At 40.0% G+C, this 21,298-nt stretch overlaps 1 protein-coding gene across 1 annotated transcript in view; it reads left to right on the top strand.

Annotated features, from left to right (window-relative positions):
* Positions 1–21,298, top strand: part of LOC102468433 (A disintegrin and metalloproteinase with thrombospondin motifs 12) — a gene marked incomplete at its 5' end in the record, with an annotated part of 76,054 nt that overhangs the window by 16,483 nt on the left and 38,273 nt on the right. Inside the window, 2 exon segments of the mRNA XM_014587816.1 lie at positions 4,713–4,923; positions 18,569–19,675. Coding sequence (XP_014443302.1) covers positions 4,713–4,923; positions 18,569–19,675 — 1,318 coding nt within the window.

The raw sequence follows: 21,298 nt of genomic DNA, 5'->3' as shown, positions 1-21,298 counted from the left end.
GGCGCACACACACACACACACACACACACACACACACACATACATTTATGGTTAAAATCTATGGCATCTGTATTTAAGGTAGTGACCTCAGCAAGTTAATTTTATTAAAATCATATTTGTCTATTTAATTCCTCTTTACTAAAATCTGGACAAAACCACAATAAAAGTGTTATAAATTACAGAAAAAGTCTGACTCCAAAACTAATCATGCATACAAATTTACAAAGGGATTAAAGAAAAAGAAATTAAGTTAACTTGCTTTTTTTAATAATACATAATAAATGAAGATCACTTCTGAATACTATTTGTTTGTGCAAGCTTAGTGCAATAGTTCCCTTGGATATGAATTTCAAGTTGCAACATCTTCCTTTATTACTTAATTTCCATTCTATCTAAAAGTTTATACCCATCATCCAGGGCTGTCATTTCCTCTCCCAAAAGGATTCCATGATCAAGGTTTAATCTTTTTAATTTCTGAATCATTTTTATTCAGTAATATATTTTACATCCAGTTTGGACATTCTGTGGTTTTCCCCAAAGGAGTATTCAATACAATTTTTTTGAAGATTTAATAAAAGCCTCTGATTAGCCAAACAAAAAATATGTCTTACATGGCCAGTGACTTTCAGGATAAAAACCTTGCATAGCATGTTCCAGGATGGAGTAGCCTATCAAAAAAGAAATTCTGACATTAAAAAAAATAATAAATTCTTTGGAATTCAAACATATCTGACTCCAGAAAGAGGTCATCTGAGTCTCTTGTCCCTACTGACTTCTCTCCGAACTTTGGTTTTCAGGAAGGCCAAGCTCTGCTAAGCTATAACTGTGATAGTGTCCAGCTCCAAAGTACTTAATAAACATCTGATAGTAACTCATTCAACTCTGGCAGCTGCAAATAGAATTCAGTGCACAAAGTAATGGCCCAAGATTTAAATGAAGATTTCTTGACCTTAGCACTATCGCCACTTAGGGATGGATGGTTCTTTGTCATGGGGGCTATGTAAGCATTGTGGAGATTTAGCCCATGAGCACCAGTGGCACATTCCCCTCCATTTGTGACCACAAAATATGTCTTCAGACATTCCCAAATGACCCCCGGGGGGAGGAGTATCAGAATTCCTACTGGTTGAGAACCTCTGATCTAAATAGAAGGAATGGGATAGTTGAAATTGGGGAAAGTCCATGGAAGTGGGGAGAGGACTGAGAATGTGTAAGTAGGAAAAAAACAAGAAAGCTACAGAAAATGAGGCTGGCGTAATAGGATGCAGTCAGGATATGTAGGGCAAGGAGGTAAAAGTGCTTATAAGGCAATAATGGCCATGTAGAAATCCAGAACATCACTAAAAAGATTAGTTTGAAAAATAGATAATAATTGTAAAAGTTGAATTTTTTGAGGAAATTACTATTCTAAGCAAAAACGTAGCAAAATTATATTTAGACTTTCAGTTATGTTAGTAATGAAGTTTAGAAAGAAAAAAGTAACATGGTCTATTTGCAGTCATAGCTGCCCAAGCATTGCTATGGGAATGGGTAGAAGCTACAGACAAGAGAGAAGTCCAGAGGTTCTCCACTCCCTATCTCCTACTTGATCTTAAAAGAGACTCCTACCCAAACCATAGTAAGCCTTACCAGGACAAAATCTTCTAAAAACACTGATGCCTTGGCCCTGCCTCCAAGAAATTCCGAGTAAATTGGTCTGCAATAGGCCTGAACACTGATAATTTTTTAAAGCTCCCCAAGTGTTGATATAGTGAGAATCACTGATGCAGCCCCAGGGCTTAGGACTTTTACGTCATAACTGGGAAAAGATTGACTAATTTTAATGACTTGAGAACAATACAAGTCAATGCGTAATCAATTATCCCATTGTGTGTTAGGTATTATTAAAGAGAAAATGATTTAATAACACTGGTTAAAGCATGACCAGAAGGATTTGATCCAGGATCTTTACATTAAACACAGGGGCCACTGAAATGGGATTTTGCAGTGGGGGAGAGAGATTGGACTCATCTTTAAATAGAGTATGGATAAGTGGGAATTTATAGTCAAGGTTCAGGGTGGGGGTCAACAGATGGAAAATTACTGATCTAAGTTTTTTTTGAGAGTTTTTTTCACTATAGGGCACGTGCGCTTGCCAGACAGACAGAGAGAAACATAGAGACAGAAAGCGAGAAATCACCCCCCAGGGGGGATGGTCACACCGTAATCCCTTCTCCTCCATTCTCCTCTGGGGATCTTGGGCATGCACGCACATGCACCCAGTGTGAGTTTTAAACCACCGGTTCCAGGACGTGAACCACAGTCGACTACGTGGGAGTCCAGCAACATAGCCATTACGCTAACTGCTGGTTCCCCTGATCTAAGTTTTAATAAGAGAAAGCACTGGGGGGTAAATTCAGGCTAAACCAACCTAAGAGGATTCTTGTTGAAGAAAGGCCAGGGGAAGAGAGAGGATGAAGAACATCAGGAGATATTAAGGGTGATCAGATATCAAGTATGGGAATACTTACCAAAGTGACATGGCAGGCTTCTTTGGTGGCACTAAATTTCATAAGGAGGTGTACATATGGACCTAGGAGAAAGTTCAGGAGCTTAACATTTTGTTAAGTACCGAATCTTTGTCAGTGTCATTGTCATTCTGGTAAGAAAAAGATAATGGCAAAAACAGAAAAATTCAGGTTATGTTGCTGTTGATTCTTTGGGGGGGAGAATAAATATTTTGACTAAATCTTTTTTTCTTGCCAATCACTTAGAACACCTTAAGAAAATATTCTGTTGTAAATCTCCTATCAATAGAAGTATAAAACTTCCTGTAAACATAGTAATTGTATTCTACTATAAATGTCCTGGAAATCTTCTAGAAGAGGTAGGCTTATGGCAGACACCAAGAGGAATGAGACAGAGAGCAGAGAACAGTTTGATAATGGCTCCTGAATCATCAGCCTAAAAAAAAAGTCTTTGCAAGAAAAAGAAGAGAGAAAGATGGTTTTAGCTCTTAACTGGTGACAAGTTATCTTCATCCATTCTGTTCTGCTATTACAGCATACCACAAACTAGGTAGTTTATAAAGAACAGAAATTTATTTTTTATAGTTTGGTGACTGGAAGTCCAAGATCAAGGCACCAGCATTTGGTCTGGTGAAGGCCTTCTTGCTGCAGCCTCACATGGCAGAAAGTGGAAGAGTAAGAGGGGACAAACATTGTGTCCTCACATGGCAGAAGAGCAAAGGCAAGTGAACCCACTCAGGAAAGCCATTTTTAAAAAGAAATTTCCTTTATTCACAATAAAGTGTGGGCATGTGCCTGTGAGAGTAAGAGAAAAAGAAATAGGAATACCCTCCACAGGGTCTATTCATGCCGTGATCTCCCTCTTCCAGCCATGGAATCTTGGGCAGTTGTACATATTCCTGGTATATTTCAGGCCAACTGGACTAGTGATTCAACCTGTGGTTGCCATGCAGAGCCAAGCTTTTCTTGAGCAGCACATTACCACTGTGCCACAGAGTTGGCCCTGAAAAGCCCTTTTTATTGTAATATTAATCCATTTAACATTAAATACATCCCATTAGTCCAAGCTTAAACATCTGGTATTAAACATTTTTTATGAAGCCCTACCTCCCAATACTGTTTCAATGGGGATTAAGTTTCCAACTCATGATTTTTAGAGGACACATTCAGACCATAGCACCAGCTGATGCAAAATATTTCCCAAGGGACTGAAGGGAACTTCAAGAAGAAAAAGCGAGAAGGTCTATTATCACTATCTGGTGATACAGCTGAAAACCCTATAGCAAGTAATTAGATAAATTAGGCTTTCAGTGAACTCAGATTAAGGCCTTTCTAGAATGACATTTTATATATTCAGTAGTGTGCCTGGCCTCCCTTGGAAATGTCAGAGGTAGAACAAAGTAATTAGAATAACAGTGGGCATTTATCTAGTTTCACATCATACTATTTCAGTATTAGCTTTTCCTCTACATAGGAAGAACCAGATTCTCAACATCAAAGGTTCAATCATTTTAATTACTTGTTAACTCAAGAATATAATAAAATTGAGGAATATTAGTTCTTCTCACATCTTTAACATGAGATTAAAAGTATGAGACTCAAAAGAAGTCTTCACAAATGAATCCAATATTTAGGAAACAAAAATAATAAGACAAAGTTCCATTTTCTTGAAAATTACCAAAATTCAATACAGTCTCAAGGTCAGGAGGGGTTTCTTAAAGTCAGCAATGAATGACTTCTCATGAAAAACAGAAACATCCCTTGTTTTTACCACAGAGAGGGATGAAGAAGCATGCTGTACACAGGAACAATGGTGGACCAATACACTGGGTAGAGACACTTGTTCTGCCTTCTGTGCTGGGAGACAAGAAGACTCCCTATTTTTTCAAAAGTCACCTCTATGTAACCAATGGTCTTAGAATCTTGGTCAATCATTTATAATAATAGAGTGGAAAAATGGCAGACATACTAGTTTTTCCACAGAGAATCCAAAACATGAATTTAGCTAATAAGTTTTAGCTGTTCAACTTGTCAAGAACTTATGCTGGGCTCTGGAGCTACAACTAAATAAGTCACTTGGCCCTAGCAGTATCTCCAAGGTCCCCCAGCTCTGGGATCTGTGCTTCTACGTTCTCTTTCTAGTGGTTGAATCAGATAGACATGTACTTTTGGTGACCTTCTGCCACAATCTCTGTCTGTCTGCAGATGGTGGGCAGGGGAATGGGAAGCATGTTCAGCGACATGTGGGCCCTATGGAGAGCAGAAGCGAACAGTGCTGTGCATCCAGACCACTGGCTCTGATGAGCAGGCCCTCCCAGCAACGGACTGCCAGCATCTGCTGAAACCTAAGGCACACATTTCCTGCAACAGAGACATCCTGTGCCCATCGGACTGGACAGTGGGCAACTGGAGCGAGGTGAGTTCAGGACTTAGAAGGATCACTGGTGTGATTCATGCTTTATCTGTACCCCACCTGTTCTTCCTCATTGATCAATCCAAGGTGACTCTAGGTAAAATTGTGAAGTGGCTAGCACCCATCACCTCTGGCCTGTTTCCTGCGTTTTCCACCAGTCAATATCTTATCTGTCTTATTTTCCATTCTTATAGGATCTTGTTCTCACTTGTCTAGTGGTTAACTGCTCATAGGGATAGAGCGGATCCTGTTAGTACAGGCTCATGACAGCTGACACATAAACCATCAACATTTCTGCTGCTCTGTGTAAAACCAAATAGCAAACTAAAGCTCCCCACCCACTCTAAGAGCTAGTTTGTTAAACATGTACCAGCACTTCACTATAGTTAACTAAAGCCACAGCAGTGGTGCCTAGTGGTGAAATCATAAGGAGTAGTTTAATACTCAAGAAGCCACTAAAATCATCCATCCACCTATTCAACCTGTGTCAAGGTCTGACCAAGGTTTAGGGCATCTGCTATTATTAGCCACATAAGTGTTGGATTTACCCCAAATTAACTTGATCTAATTTTCTGAGAATATCTAATAATCAGTAGGCTAGAAAATTATGAAAAACTCCTAGGCTTTAATTTTCTCTAGGGTCATGTGGAAGGTGGGTATCAGACCTTTGGGACTCCAGAGTGATTAGGGGAAGTAAATTCCTTCTTTCCCCGAGAGGTTTACAGTCTCCAAGGGCCCTGGCTCTGCTTTCCTGTGTTCATTTCTATTGATGAACTAAGGAACAACAAGAAAATAATTATTTTTTTAAATCATCAGGCCAGAATTTAGAGATAGATGCTAACTTCATCTTCTGAGCTTTCTTGGGAAGCCATATACTTCCATAGTAATGTAACCACCAACCAAAATGTTTTAGAAACTCCTCAGAAGATTCATCTTTAGAGAAAATGGAAAAAAATTTGATTCAGAGAAATGCCACAGAAAGTTGGTTAGAACTTAGACTGATGGATGGATGAATAAAGTCATCAATTTGGATAAACACTTTCGAGTTTGAAAAGGGAAAATCGATGATAAATAAATAAGATTGTGTTTCACATTTAGCTCATGAAGTGCTGTGAAAGGTATCTAAAGAATTCTAAAATTGGTATAAGCAAAACTACCACCTCTGATGATAACTCTTTGAAACAGAATGTTCATTTGAATACAAAGCTTTAATAATATTTCTAAGGTTAGGTTTATTTAGCTTCTAAAGCTATACAGAATGTTTTCTTGGGCATCTATATGAAAATAAAAAAATAATAGAAAGTGTGGTTTCTAGATTGTAAGAATGTTCTACCCATTGAGGGACAGATACAACCAGAAAAAGGAAAAGAAAAAAAGGGAAGAAAAGACAAATATATACATGTAAGGAAAATATACCTGGAAAGTCTTAGAGGTGTACTGCTGTTTGTGCACTGATGCATGTGCACACATCAGGGATAAGTTAACATAGTTCCCCTGTGATTCCTGGGAGGGTATAATTATACTGTGTGTCTGGCCTAGCCTATTAGTCCATCACTAACCTGAATTTCTGTAAATTACAGTTTACAGTGTTGTCAAGGTTAGATGGAGTGGTGTATTGTGACTGGTTAAATCTGTTTACCAAAAACATCCAGTTAATACTTCCTGTCATGTAGAATTTACTAAGTGCCAGAATCTTAACGTCTTTTCAAAAGACTGCAGTTACAAATTTGGCTCTGGAGTTCTTATTGTGTTCATGTTTATGGAGAGCAGAATAACCTGTCTTTACTGAAGAATAGGGGGCCAAAAAGTTGGCATCATGTGACAAGTACTCATATCTGTGGTACCAAATATAGGCTATTGCATAGTTGACAGACAGCACACACAGAATCCAGTTTCCAGTTTCCACTTGACAGAGCTGAGCAGAAAGGCCGAGATGCCTTCACTTAGATGTTATTAAGAAAAGTGCTTTTAGTTAAATTAGCATCAAAATATTCATCAATATTCCTTTTCCCTAGTGCTGTCTTATTAGTAACCCTCTAATGAGCTTTGCTGGAACATGATAAAATGTCTTTGACGTCCTGACTATGCCCAGTGTATGTCAGGGTTTTCCAGAGAGAACCGTAGGATGGATGGATGCATAGATAGATACAAGGGAATTTATTAGGGAAATTAGCTTGTGCCATTATGAAAGCTTAGAAGACCCATGGTAAGCCAACTCTGCAAGCTGGAGAATTGGAGAGCCAGAGAAGCCAATGATGTAACTCAGACCAAGACCAAAGAGCTGAGAATCCGGGGCATGTGGGGTGCAACTGGAGAGCTGGCAGTAGTGCAAGTCTTGGAGTCCAAAGAATGGAAAATCTGGAATCTGGATGTCCAACGATAGTAGAAGAAGAATGCCCTGGAACTAGCAGATGCTATAGTGGTTATGTCGTTGGACTCTCACATAGTCAACTGCGGTTTGAGTCCCAGACCTGGTGGCTTAAAACTCATGCCAGGCGCATATGCATGCATAGCCAAAATCCTGAGAGAGGAGAATGAAGGAGAAAAGATTGCAGCAAGGCTATCCCCCCTGTGGAGGATATTTGTCTGTCTCTTTCTCTCTGGTGAATGCACACTCCCTACAGCAAAAATGTCTCTCTCAAAAAAAAAAAAAAAAAGGTGTCCCAGCTCCAGAAAAGAGAGAGAAAATCTGCATTTACTCTATCTTTTTGTTCTATTCTGTTCCCTCGGCCAATTAGATGACTCTTGACTACATTGATGGCTGATCTTCCCCACGAAGTCCAACTCACAGGCTACTCTCTTCAGAAACACCCTCACTGACCAACCTAGAAGTAATGCTTTACCAGCAATCTAGGTATACAGTCCAAATGACACCTGAAATTAACCATCACACCCAGATAAGACCAATAATACAGTGATTCTTGGTGCATGTTATTTGTTATCTGGATTTTGCCTTAATACCAACATTATTTGAAACAGTGTAGTGCTCTAGATAGTACCTAATCATTTGACCTGCACTGAACCGTGAGTCTGTATGAATCTGAAGCCTTGTGATAACTGGGCCAAAAGATCCAAGAACCATGAGCCTTCTAGAGCTGGGAAATGGTCTTCCCTTCGCCGACCTGGGAAGATGAAAGGAGAAAAGGCAAACACACACACTTCCTTTTCCTATAAAGTACCTCCACCAATCCAAGCAGTGAGGGGAGGATGTGCTCAGCTATGCCAAGTAGGCAGACTCACCTCTAACCCGACAGAAATCAAAAGGGGGAAGTCTTTCCCATTTTGGCCCTAAGGATGGCTTTCCTACCCCAGGGACCAAACCTTCCATTCTAAGCTCATGTTTTAGGCACCAGATTCCCAGCCCCAGTCCAAATTCCATCCAGAATCTTATCCATTTTTTGTGCAACTGATTTTCTGGGCTTATAGGGTAAAGAAGAGGAACTCTGTTTATTGTAACTGAGGGCAAAGTATCAAAGTTTCTGTGGCCACATTTTTCTTCAGTATACTACTTCAGAGACATGCCTTGTGAGAGGCAGTCAGTCTAGTGGTAAAAGTCATGGGCCCCAGGCCATGGGGCCCTGGGTTCAAGTCACAGATCTGCCACTTATTAGATGTATATATTTAATATCTCTTTCGGGTTATATTTAGTTTTCTGCAGCTTTTTTCCCCCATAAAATGGAAATAACAACAGTATTTATCTTCAGAGGAAGTTATAAGGATTAAATAGGTTAATACTTCTAAAGTTCTTACTACAACAATGCCTGACACATAGTAACCTCTGTACATATAAGCATTTCTTAGTAAAGTGAAAAGATGGAAATAACAATAATGGCATCTATCACTGGATGGTGCTTTTTTACACTTTACAGATTGTCTCATTTAACTGTTAAGATAACCTTAAAGTAATCCACGAGGTTGATATTCGTTTATTACTTCCTATTTTGCAACTCAAGAACCAAAAACCTAGTCCCTTATTCAAGAACTCCCAGCTAATGAATGACAAAGTTGAGATTCAAATGCAGCTCTGATTTTAAATCAACCTCAGAGCGTGTGACAGACCTTCTCTTACTCCACTTTCTCACCTGTTTATTTGGTCTGATTCTCGTAGTGCTTGACGGGCCACCATTGGTGCTATGTGGTTTATTTGATTGGAACATTCACATGACCAACATGAGCTCTCTCCAGATTGTGTGTGCTTCTCTAGACACAGCTTCTCTTTCTAAAGGCATTTTAGGCAGTTCATAATAAAAGGGCTCTAGACATTGAAGTGGTAGAGTAGAAGTCATGGCAATGCCTGGGCTCAGAGACCAATGTGCTAAACACATAGTGTTACTGCAATGAAGCTTTCGGTGTAACCCATTGAATCCAGGAAACCAGGGCAATACAGTGACTTCCATAATTCTACCTGTAGATGGATATATAGTTCTTTGAGACACACTTGATATAGTAAATATAAGGTTTTCAAATGATGGCGTTAAAAAATAGAGAATGATTTTGTCAATGCTTTGTAGAGAGTTGTGCCTTTTTTTTCCCCTCAGATGGAAGGACACATGGATGGATAGGTGAATAACCACTGGCAGCACCATTTAGTTAAGGAATGTGACGGGCACTCTAGTTTGGATATGATTTGTCCCTCAAAGGTTCAAGTGCTTAATAAACCTGGTCGCCAGTGTAATGAGGCACTGTCTCATTATATAAATAGTTAAGGCTGTTTTATGGGAGGATTGAGCTCTCATTCCCATGGGAATGGATTCATTCCCAAAAGAGTGGGCTGTATAAAAGTACAGTGGCTTCCCACAGGTGGCTCTCCCTCTGTATGCACCTCCTTTCCTTCCTGCTTCTGTGAGCTGTGTTATAGCATAGAACCAGTGGCCAGCCCCAGATGTGCCCCATGCTCTCGGACTTCCCAGTCACCAAAATCATGAGCCAAATAAACCTTTTTTCTTCATAGGTCGCCCAGTCTCAGGGTTATCGTAAAGACTGAATAAAGTAATCCTAGAAAGCACGCAGCATTTTGCCTGGCAAGTAGTGAGTGTTCATGAAATGTGACTTCACTTTCAGGCAAGAAGACAAAGGCCTATTTTCCATTCCACGCTGCCCAGTCAATAGCTCCCAAATGTGCTGAAGGAATTGCTCTGTACCCCTCCCCTGAATTTTTATCTGTCCTCTCTCTGAGCTTAGGGTAATTTCATGCATAGTGAACTGTGAGCATGGTGCTCAGGACCTGTGCATTTTTCAAGAGCTTACAAAATGTTTGAAACCTAAAAAACCACTCATGTGCAATATTGCTTCAATTGTAACAAAAGGATACTGCAAAATCAGGAATCAGTATTTAATTATATATCAGAAGCAAATATATATTGGACTTTTAGTATATGTGTTAAATATATTTATAGATACTAACACATTTCATCCTCACCATAGCCTTTTTAGTCCCATTTGATGGTGAAAAAACTGAGGCATAGAGACATTTAGAAACTTGTCTAAGGTTACACAGCTACCTGGAGCCAGGATTTGAATGCAGATAGCAAAGCTACTATTCTGAATGCTTCATCTGGATTTGAATGCCGATAGCAGAGCTGCTACTCTGAACCCTGCCATACTTCATCTGGAATGTCTGCTAAATGGAGCAATATGACAGCTCTTAGTGTCAGAAGAAATGTGTTATGTTTGCAAACAATTTGTAGCAACTCTTTTCTCACTTTGCCAGCATTCTAGACCATGTACAGTGATTGCTGAGAAGTCACAGCCTCTCAAAAATTAAATGAGTTACTCTCACCAAATAATTTCAAAACGAAAAAAAAGCCTTTCAAATGTTTTTACAGCAAAGATTATATTTCACCTGAAACTGGAGATGCAATTACAATTATCCTGCCTCGACCTCCTAACCAAGACTACAGGCACCATCATGCCCAGCTCTTTTTTAGACTAGGATCATCCTAGTTTCCCAGGCCAACCTCAAGCTTGTTAACCTCTTCTCTCAGCCTCTGGAATCCTTAGGAGAAAAGGGACAGGCCATCATGCCCAGTCTTTAGGTTATGCTAAGAATCAAACCCAGACCGCCCATATGGTCCCAGCCTGCAGATCACAACATCTTAATTTGGGTTCTATGCTTGAATATATCTGTTAGGGAGTGGAGCCTCAAAAGCAGACATGTCTAGAGTCTAGGAAGACCTTTAATCTTCCCTTCCTAGGTATAATAGGAAAATACAAAATCTAACAGACACAGAGTGAAAAGTTATCTGTCAAGAATGTTGTATATGATAATATCTTTGATTTTATTGACACGCATTTTAAAGCATTCCATGCAGGCTTTGAAAACTATATTGTATGCTATAAAGATGTACAATGATTAAATGTAAATAAGAAATTATAAAATAAGAATAAATATATAGACACACCAACAAGTTAACAAAACAATCAATTAAGTTACTGAGAATCTAGTAAGTGTGAAGTTGCTCATGAGAGTGTTGGCAGGCAGAATGATCAACTAGACTGTCAAAGGTCAATCATGAGCTCTCCTTGGCTCTGCAGATGGAATGCACAGCAGCAAGTGGTGATACGTATCTACTGCTAAATGAGAGGCAAATTAAGACCAGAGCGAAGTCCCACAAGAGTTCCTGCCAACAGAAGGAAAAGAGAACAGGGGACCGGAGACATACCCAATATCCCCCAATTTATGTTAAGTCCAAGGCACGCCTATGGGGCTGGCCTCTAGTGTTCTGACCTCAGCCCTCTCTTCATTTGGCCTGAGATGTCTGTAAGTACCAGCATCTCAGTACCTCCCACAGGTCAGCAGCCTGTGCTCTGCATGGATTCCTGGAGAACTGAGCTGGGCACCCTTCTTGGAAACAACTACTCAGAGAAAGATAATGGGGCCATATTGATTCTCTTCCTCTTGTCTGATTTTGTGTATCTGGTTTTTCCAATTATCTAGCATGCTGATAGTTTCCTAGGGTTGCCCTAACAAACTACCCACAAACTTGGTAGCTTAAACAATAGATACTTATTGTCTCTTAGTTCTGGAAGCTAGAAGTCAAAGGGCAAGGTATCAGCAGACTTGGTGCCTTCTGAAGGCTGTGAGTGAGAATCACTTCATGCTTCTCTCTTACTTCTGATGTCTTGCTGGTAATCCGTAGCGTTTTTTAGCTTGTGAATGTATCACCGTAATTCCTGCTCACACGGCGTTCTCACATGGCGTTCTCCTGTGAGTGTGTCTAATGTCCAAATTTCCTCCTTTTGTAAGGACAGTAGTCACATAGGTTTAGTGCCCACCCTAATGTCCTCCTTTTAACTTGATTACTCTATAAAGATGCTTCCTTGAAATAAGGTCAAGTTCTGAGATACGAGGTATTAGGACTCCGACATATATTTTTCGTGGGTGACACAATCAACTTATAACGACCTAAGCATTTTAGTTTACTGTCATTTTTCAAAATTATTTATTTAATTTTATTTATTTATTATTATCATTCAGTTGGACCAGAGAAAGAGAGAGAGAAGGAAAGTGAGAAAGCAAGCCACCAGTTCTGGGACTCAAACCACAACTGGCCATGTGGGAATTTAGCACTTTGACCACCATGCCACCTTGTGGGTCCCGAACATTTTAGCTTACTTTCAAAGCTGATTAGAGTAAAAGATCTAGTCATTCATTTATAAGTTCCTGAGACTGTATATTAGTATATTAAATGTTTTTATGCCCAAAGTACTAGCTGTTCTCTGTTCATCCCTTTACCCCTAAACCTTTGTGCTTTTAAGTAAAGTCTCTCTCTCTCTCTCTCTCTCTCTCTCTCTCTCTCTTTTCTCTGCCTCTCTCTCAGCCCCCAGACTGCGTCTCAGGTGGGTAAAGTTGGCAAATTTAGCAGCAGACTTCTTTCTCGTTGGGCTCCTCCCAGAGGCCTTAACCCAGGAGTGATAGAAAGTAAGGGCAAGGTAACTCCCAGAGAGGACCCCTAATAGATTGGCAAACTGCTTGCCTAGTACAAGGTTCAAAATGATAAGGTAAGGGCATATGATAACCATAGCTGAAACTGGTTTTGAGAATTCTGAAACTACCCGTTGAGATGGGTTCTAAGTGTGGAGCTGTGTCCTGCATTTATCTCATCCAAAGAGCTCTACAGCTCCTACGGAGAGCAACGCAGCCAGTAGATGCGCTAGGAGAAGCGTGGGACTGAATACAAAGCAGTGCTGCTTGTTCTGGTGTGTCTATGAGAAACGGCAGCATGGTTTTCAGTGTACGTGGTAGGTGGGTATCCTGCTGGGCACAAGATGCCCCAGTGCTAAGGGATGGCATCTATGAGTTATTTGGAAATTCGTGTCTCCTGAGTAAGGGTGGAAACTGCGGGTGGTAAGTAGGTGTGCTGGAGAACACATAAACACTTCCCAGACCCAAGATCTCCATTCATGAAGGGGTACATTGCCATCTGGAAATGGGCCGACAGATGCCAGTCATCTGCTTTTTCAAAGGGAAGTCAAAAATCTCAAATTGTATTAATATGAAATTGCTAATTTTCAAAATGTTAGCCATTAATTTTTTTTGTCTTTTGTTTGTTGTTTTAAGATTGAACAGACCAAAGAATACATGTTGGTGAGCCAAATCTAGCCAGTAGGCTTGTTGCCTGGGATTCCCACTTGAAAACAATTTTGTTTTAAAATATCAAAATCTGGGGCCATGCAGTGGCACGGCAGTAAAACCCAATACTGTGCAAGGCTGACCCACATGGGAGTCTTCCAAGTTCGTGTCCAGAGTATACTGGGTATGCACGTGCCCGTGTTCCAGGACTAGTCAAGGGAGGGGTAGACCCCATTAAGGGGACCCCATTGGAGGTGTTGTCTCTCAGTCTCTCTTTCTCACTCATGGGGAAAAATAAGTAAATATACTTTTAAATATACACACACACACACATCAAAAACTAATGTATTTTAACTAAACAGCCAGCTAGATAGCTATTCTTTGCTCCTTTATTCTTATAGATTGAGCAAATTCACAGATTATTAGTACTTCTAATTTGTAAATCTTTAAAAAAAAATACCTATCTGTTAGCCTTAGAAAATATGAAACAAAAAAATAAGCTGCAAACCAGTGGGGTATGTGAGTCTCCACCAAATGTTCTGGACATGTGCCTGTAGCTACTTTGCTCAGACAGCTGCTCATGTCTCTCCTGATCAGACAGTTCTTTGTGCCACGCTCCACGAGGGCAGAAGAAATTGGGGACCTCCCCCAAGCCCTTGGTTACTTTTATCACTATTATTATCAGTATCATTATTATAACAGTGGTAACAGTAGCTTACAATTACCAGTGATATTCTCTATATTTGTTATGAGTATTGTCTTGGGATCTGCAGGTGGTATGATGGTTAAGGCACTGGATTCTCACATGGTCGACCGCGGTTTGAGTTCTGGACCTGGTGGCTTGCTTTCTCATTTTCTCTCTCTCTCTCTGATTTAATTAAAAATAATAATAATGAATGAAAGAAAATTAAATAAAATATTTTTTTAAAAAAAGAACATTGTATCATATAATTCTTTTTTTTTCTTTTTTTTTTTTTCTTGGAGAGATTTTTGCTATAGTGCACATACGCTCACCAGACAGACAGAGACAGAGAGACAGAAAGCGAGAAATCACCCCCTAGGGGGGATGACCATGACACAGTCCCTTTTCCTCCTTTCTCCTCTTGGGATCTTGGGCACGCGCACACACATGCCCGGTGCGAGTTTAAGCCACCGGGTCTGGGACTCGAACCGCATTCAACTACATGGGAGTCCAACAACATAGCCATCATGCTAACTGCTGGTCCCTATCATATAATTCTCATGGCTACCTTGCAAGATGGGTATTAATTTCTCTCAATTTCCAGATGAGGAAACTAAAGCTTAGTCACTGAATCATATGTGGAGTTAATAATGGCAGATTGGAGAGTTTAAGCTATTTCTCCAGATTCTCATTCTTTTACTTCATAGTTCAAAGTGGGGGGTGGAATTTAAAATATCACCAAGACATTCAAATGCCCTGCTTTAGGATCAAACTGAACTTTTTCATTTTTTTAGAATTTTTGTAAAGATGTACAAGTAAAAGTCTAACTTCCTTGAGGATGTTAAAAACATTTCAAGTCAAGTCAAAAAAAATAAAATGGAGGGAGGAAAGAAGAATCGAAGAGTTTCCTATTATGGTGCTATCTACATAATACTTCTTGATAAGAAAACCCTGGGCATTAGCAGGGGCCTTGTGTATGAATCAGTTTTCAAAGCTGAGCTTGCCTGAGGCAGCCAGTCTGGAAGTATGTTCAGACAGACATGGTGAAGTATTTGGACTGATAAATGTTTACAAAATAGAAATTTGAAAATCCAAGGTGTTCAGATTAGATAGTAACAAGTGGAGAGGGACTCAGGATGACTAAAGTGGATGTAGCATAAAGTTCTTCAGAGACAAGAAGGGCAGAAACATTGTGGCAGTCCAGGAAAACATGCTTCCAGCCTGCTTTTATTAATGTATATTTTTAGAGAGAGAGATTTTTGCTATAGGGCCCACGCACTTGCCAGAGAGACAGAGAGACAAAAATCAAGAAATCCCTCCCTGCCAGGGGGAATGGCCATGCTACAATCCCTTCTCCTCTATTCTCTTCTTGGGATTTTGGGCACGCGCGCACACACACACACACACACACACACACACACCTGGTGTGAGTTCTAGCCTTCTTTGTTCAGGCTCCAGAGTATGGCATGGAAGGTACCAGATGAAACTATTGTATTTTCTCTCTTTAGTGGGGAGTCTCCTGTTCAGTTTGAAATAAGTGAGCATGAAATACATAAACATCAAAAATTATTATTACTATTTAAAAAAAAAAAAAAACATCGAAATCTTAGAGAGGGCATTTGGGTGTTTTGTTGGTACCCTGGATGCTAGTAGACCCCAAACCTGCAGTTAGACACTCCCTGGGCTATACATTCTCCTGGGCTCACAAGCGTCTTTTGGTTTTCAAAGGAACTGATTTCACAGAGCTATTATGCATCAGTTATGATTATGTTTGATTGAAACAAAATAAACAGGGAGTTTTCTACATCAACATTATTTTCCTACATAGAAAAAATTGAGAATGAAGACCAGAAACTTAAGCTAAACAATGCATAAGCTCACAGGTGAGAATTTTTCCGTTCCTGATTTTTTCCTAGGTAAAGCAGTCACTTAACAAACACAGTCACACACCACATAATGTTTCAGTCAGTAATGGACACTATATATGACACTGGTCCTGTAAGATTTTAATGTAGCTGAAGAATTCCTATCACCTTGTGATGTCGCAGCCATCATAATGTCATGGTGCAATGCAGGACTCACATTTGTGGTGATGCTGGCATAAACTAACCTGGTATGCTGCCAGTTGTATAGAAGTAACAGTGCATGATACTTGATGGTAATAAATGACTACGTTGCTGATTTATGTATTTACTATGCATCTATCATTAGAGTGTATTTATACTTAACAACAAAACCCACTTTATTATAAAATAGTATATCTTGCTATGCTGGGAGGAGCCTCCTACATCTATTTACTGAATCTCTTGATTGCCTCATTTTCTCTTGTGTTGGATTTCATCCGATGCTGGTTTTTTTTCATCATGGCCCTTCTTTTTTGAGGAGGAAGATATTGATATTGATAGTCTTGACTCCGTGTGGGGCTAGGCTAATGTGTGTGTTGGTGTCTTAGTTTTTTAATTTTATTTTGTTTTGTTTTAAACAGCATTGAAAAGAAAGTGTATTTAACTGTACTCAGCTCATAATACAGCAAATAGGTGAACAGAATAATAATTCATGACATGTAGCATGTTTAATGAGCTGGCAACAGAGAAATTTGGTCAAAGAAAAGCATAACTTTGTCCTTAGGAATTAGAACCGAGGGACTCCATAATCACCTGGCATCCACTCCATGTTGTGTCTATGGTTAGAAATGTACATGATAGGAACTCCTGGGATCTTCCAGATTCTTCGTTTAAGATCTGGGTCAACTGTGGTCCCAGTTTAACACCTGTGCTGAGTTACTCTCTGTACCAAGCCGTCATCTGCATAGGTTCCTTTATGTGTGCATGGTAATGGTTCAAATCTTGGATCCTTGGCAATTCTTAGAGCACTTGATACTTTTGCCCTGATTTCCCGGTGTCAGGCATTACACAGTCAGTTATACAAGGGATACACCCGGGATACAGACACCCCATCATTGACTGCAGTAAGTCCAGTTCAGCTTTAATGGAAAAGTAGATAAAGTTAGTATCAACCAGGATGTGGTAAGGTGAACCCAGCTGTGGATTATATTGAAAGAATAAGCAGGAAGGGGAATGTCTCTTTCCTTCAGTGTGCTGGGATTCTTCTGTTCTTTCTTTTTAGGTTTTAATCTGTCCTTTTCTTCAAGCTTCTGATCTCTAAGACTAAACATTCACTTCATGGTCACGTACTGTGTTCTTTTGTTTCCCTGTGCTCATGCCACATCCTTGTTTCTTTGGTGTCTTAGTTTCTAATGGAAAGGTTAGAAAGTAAAAAAGAAAACAAACAAACAAACAAACAAAAAAAGAAAAGAAAAAAAACTTAGGTCCAGCAGATGACATAATGGTTACAGAAGAAGAAGAAGAGGAAGAGAAGAAGAAGAGAAAAACTGCTTTGCCATCAGGGATACAAAACAGACACATGTAAAATGGCCATCAAAGATCCCTTTCTGTCCATGTTCAAGTACTGTTTGGAGGTTGGCTTAAAATCATTGGAAAAGATAGCTCAAAATGGAATGGCTTGGTATGGCTTTTTCAAAATATCTAGAAATGTATTGTTCTGTAGCAACTATGTGTGATTTGCACCTTTGGAGACTGAACATTCTTTACCATGAATCCTGATGAAAGATTGTCCTCTCAGGATTCTCCAAATAGAATGTAGCTTTCTGTGCTTTGGCATGTCCCATAGAATGAGCCGGAAACTCAAGGAAGAAGGACCTGCCACTGTCCCAGAGTATTTATCAGCCATGCTCTGGGACTCATCCCACTCTCTGGGAAAGGGTATTTTCCACTTTGAGTAATAAACCATTTTTAAATTATACAAGAGATCTTGGATTTGTGTACATATGTGAGCCAAGTCATTATCTAGCCCTTACTATGATTTCACTAGTCACAGGCAAGTGAAAATGGCACTCAGGACTCCAAAAGAAACTATATGAGCTATAATAGTTATTTTCTAAATGTAAAGGGAAAGGCTTATTATAACTAATCTAGAATAAAATAATACATTAAAAATTTGCATTAATTTAATAGCATCATCCTAGGAAGGAGAGAATTATTATTTACCATCTCTTAAAAAGATTAGGTTTAAATCATTGCCCTCTGTGTATCTCACAATCCAGTGTTCAAAGCCCAAAGAGACTTCAGTTTGATTAAGTCATAGTTTGTATTTTCAGTTTGTGAAGAGTGAACAGTTGGTCGTGAACTCCAGCTGATCTGCAGGAGATGCGTAATTCTATGGAGAATTACAAGAGCACAGAAATCCAATGTGGGGATAGAAGATGATTTTAGCTGCACAGTTCCATTTCCATTGTGCCTGTCCTGATCTGTTGTAAACCTGATAAGATCAAAAGCATATTTTCCCACTAATTAACAGCTGTTTCTCTTTTCCAGTGTTCTGTCTCCTGTGGTGGTGGAGTGCGGATTCGCAGTATCACATGTGCCAAGAACCATGACGAACCTTGTGACGTGACCAGAAAACCCAATAGCCGAGCTTTATGTGGCCTCAGGCAGTGCCCATCTAGTCAGAGAGTTCTGAAACCCAACAAAGGCACAATTTCCAATGGGAAAAATCTACTGACACCTGAGCAAGATCCCTCAAAGCGCATCCTTCCACCTACATCCAGTCCCACAATGCTGACCACGCCCGTAGTGTCTAAATCTGTGAGTGCAAGTACTCTGGCAGTCAACACCCAGAGTCCTACCACAGTCACCACCGGACACCTTGATGGGAAACAGTGGCAAAATAGTTCAACCCAAACTATGCTGGATCCCCACTATATCATTTCCACTGGGAGTACTTCCCTGCCCATCCTCACATCTTTGTCTCCAAGTCTCCAGTCAACTGATAATATTTCCAATCCAGGTACTGCTCCTACCTTGGGAGACCTAGCTACAAGTGCTTCTGACTTGTCATCTTCCAGCAATCCTGTGACATGGCAGCTGACTCCATTTCATAATTCCTTCACCAAAGATCCAGAAATGGAGATTCAGAGTGGCTCAGGAGAAGACAATGAACAGCCTGAGAACAAAGACAAAAGTAACCCTGTAATATGGACCAAGATCAGTGTACCTGGAGATGATGCCTCTATGGAAAGGACTACAGAAATGCCACTTGGACCCCTACCAACACCTTATCTCAGAGATGAGTCCTCATGGCCCTCTTTCAGCACTGTGGTGGAAGGACTGCTACCCAACCAAAGGGCCAGTACTCTCAAAAATGGAACACCCAGGATAGAGGGGATGGCCACTGAGAAGCCACCCAGCACTCTTTTCCCTCTGGAAGGAGACCATGAGCCAGCAGTCTTAGAAAAATCATTAAACCATGACCACCTAGAACTTCCAAATGTCATGAATGTAACACACAGTTCCGAACAAGTTCTGACTGAGGAAGATGCAACAAGTCTGATTGCTGAAGGTTTTTTACTGAATGCCTCCAATTACAAACAGATCACAAAGGGCCACAGCCCTGCCTACTGGGTTGTTGGAAATTGGAGTGAGGTAAGAGGTCCCTTTTCCTACCTGAGACCTGATCGTACATGGAAAATAACTAGGAATGTTGCTTTCTTATGCGGGTTTCAAAATGAACTTGCATTAAAATACAACAGGTCAGGGTTGGAGGTGACATGGTAGTTAAAGTGCTGGACTCCCATGTTGCCAACTGTGGTTTGAACTGTGGACCTGGTGGTTTGAAAATCACACTGGGCATGTATCCATGCACGCCCAAAATCCTGAGAAGAGAATTGGAGAAGGAGGGACTGCGGCATGGCCATCTTCACTGTGGGGTGATTTCTCACTTTTCATCTGTCTCTCCTAGTGAGACATGCCACATATGTCCTGTGGCAAAAAAAAAGCTTAAAAGATAAAAAGTTATTAAAAAGCATCTCAGACTCTAAAAAAGATTAAAAATATAATAGGGTCTTCAAAAAGTTCATGGAAAATGTATATAGTGAAAAAAACTATCCAAGGATTAATTATTTTTTCACACTAAAATAAACTTGTGCTTTAATTCCATTTCTCCACAAACTTTTTTTTTTTTTTTAAGAGATTTTTGCTATAGGGCTCTTGCACTTGCCAGAAAGACAGAGAGAGACAAAAAGCAAGAAATCACCGCCCCACCACCACCACCACCATGGGGTAATAGCCACACTGCAATCCCTTCTCCTCCATTCTCCTCTCGGGATCTTGGGCACAAACACACATGTGCCAGGCATGAGTTCAAGCCACAGGGTCTGGGGCTCAAATCATGGTCGACTACATGGGAGTTCAGCGACATAGCCATTATGCCAACTGCTGGTCCCTCTTCACAAACGTTTTAAAAAGAACTATTTATTTAATTTTATTTATTGCTACTGTTATTATTTAATTTGCTATAGGGCACACAGACTCATCAGAGAGAGACAAAAAGAGCAAAAGAGAAAGAAAGTGAAAAAGTAAGCCACCTGGACTTACTTTCCAGGACTCAAACCACTGTCAGTCATATGGGAGTCTAGCACCTTAACCTCCATGCCACCTGCAAACTTTCTGAAGTCTCTCCACGTAGCCTAATGTGAGAAAAAAAATTGAAGCAATCAGGTGAAGCCTCACTTTCCTCCTTAACACCCTAATTCCTCAAATAGAAGGGAAAATACAGAAAAATAGAATGAAGAAAAGAGAAGAAAGGAAGAAAGATGATATAGACCGGGAAAGAGAAAAAAATACAGTGAAAAGAGCCCTCAATTGAGTCAAAAGGCCTGGGTCAGTCAGCTGTGTCAACATGGAGAATTCAGTCAATCTCTCTGAGCCTGCCTTTGTCTACAGAACGGAAGGGCTCTTGCAAAGGATCTCTCCTGTCCCTTCCAGCTATAAACTGCAATTATCCTGTAATGAAGGACAACTGAAAGTCCTGAGTTTACATTTCAACCACAAAGCCAGTGCTGAGATTTGATTTAAACCTGTGAAGTTATAACAATTGGAATGGAAATCTAAGACAAAACTCTTTATAAGAATCCTATAACTCACTGTATCAATCATTGCTTTTTGGCCTGTTTTTCAGTGCTTGTATTTTTAAAAGTCGTGTCTTGACTCACTGAAATAAATAGAATATGTAAAGAAGGAAAAAAATAAACACAATGACAAAATGTT

The sequence above is a fragment of the Tupaia chinensis genome, unplaced genomic scaffold (assembly GCF_000334495.1).
Source record: "Tupaia chinensis unplaced genomic scaffold, TupChi_1.0 Scaffold000237_1, whole genome shotgun sequence".
Taxonomy (NCBI): domain Eukaryota; kingdom Metazoa; phylum Chordata; class Mammalia; order Scandentia; family Tupaiidae; genus Tupaia; species Tupaia belangeri.
Note: the sequence above shows the minus strand (reverse complement) of the source record. Positions and strands in the feature narration are given on the sequence as shown.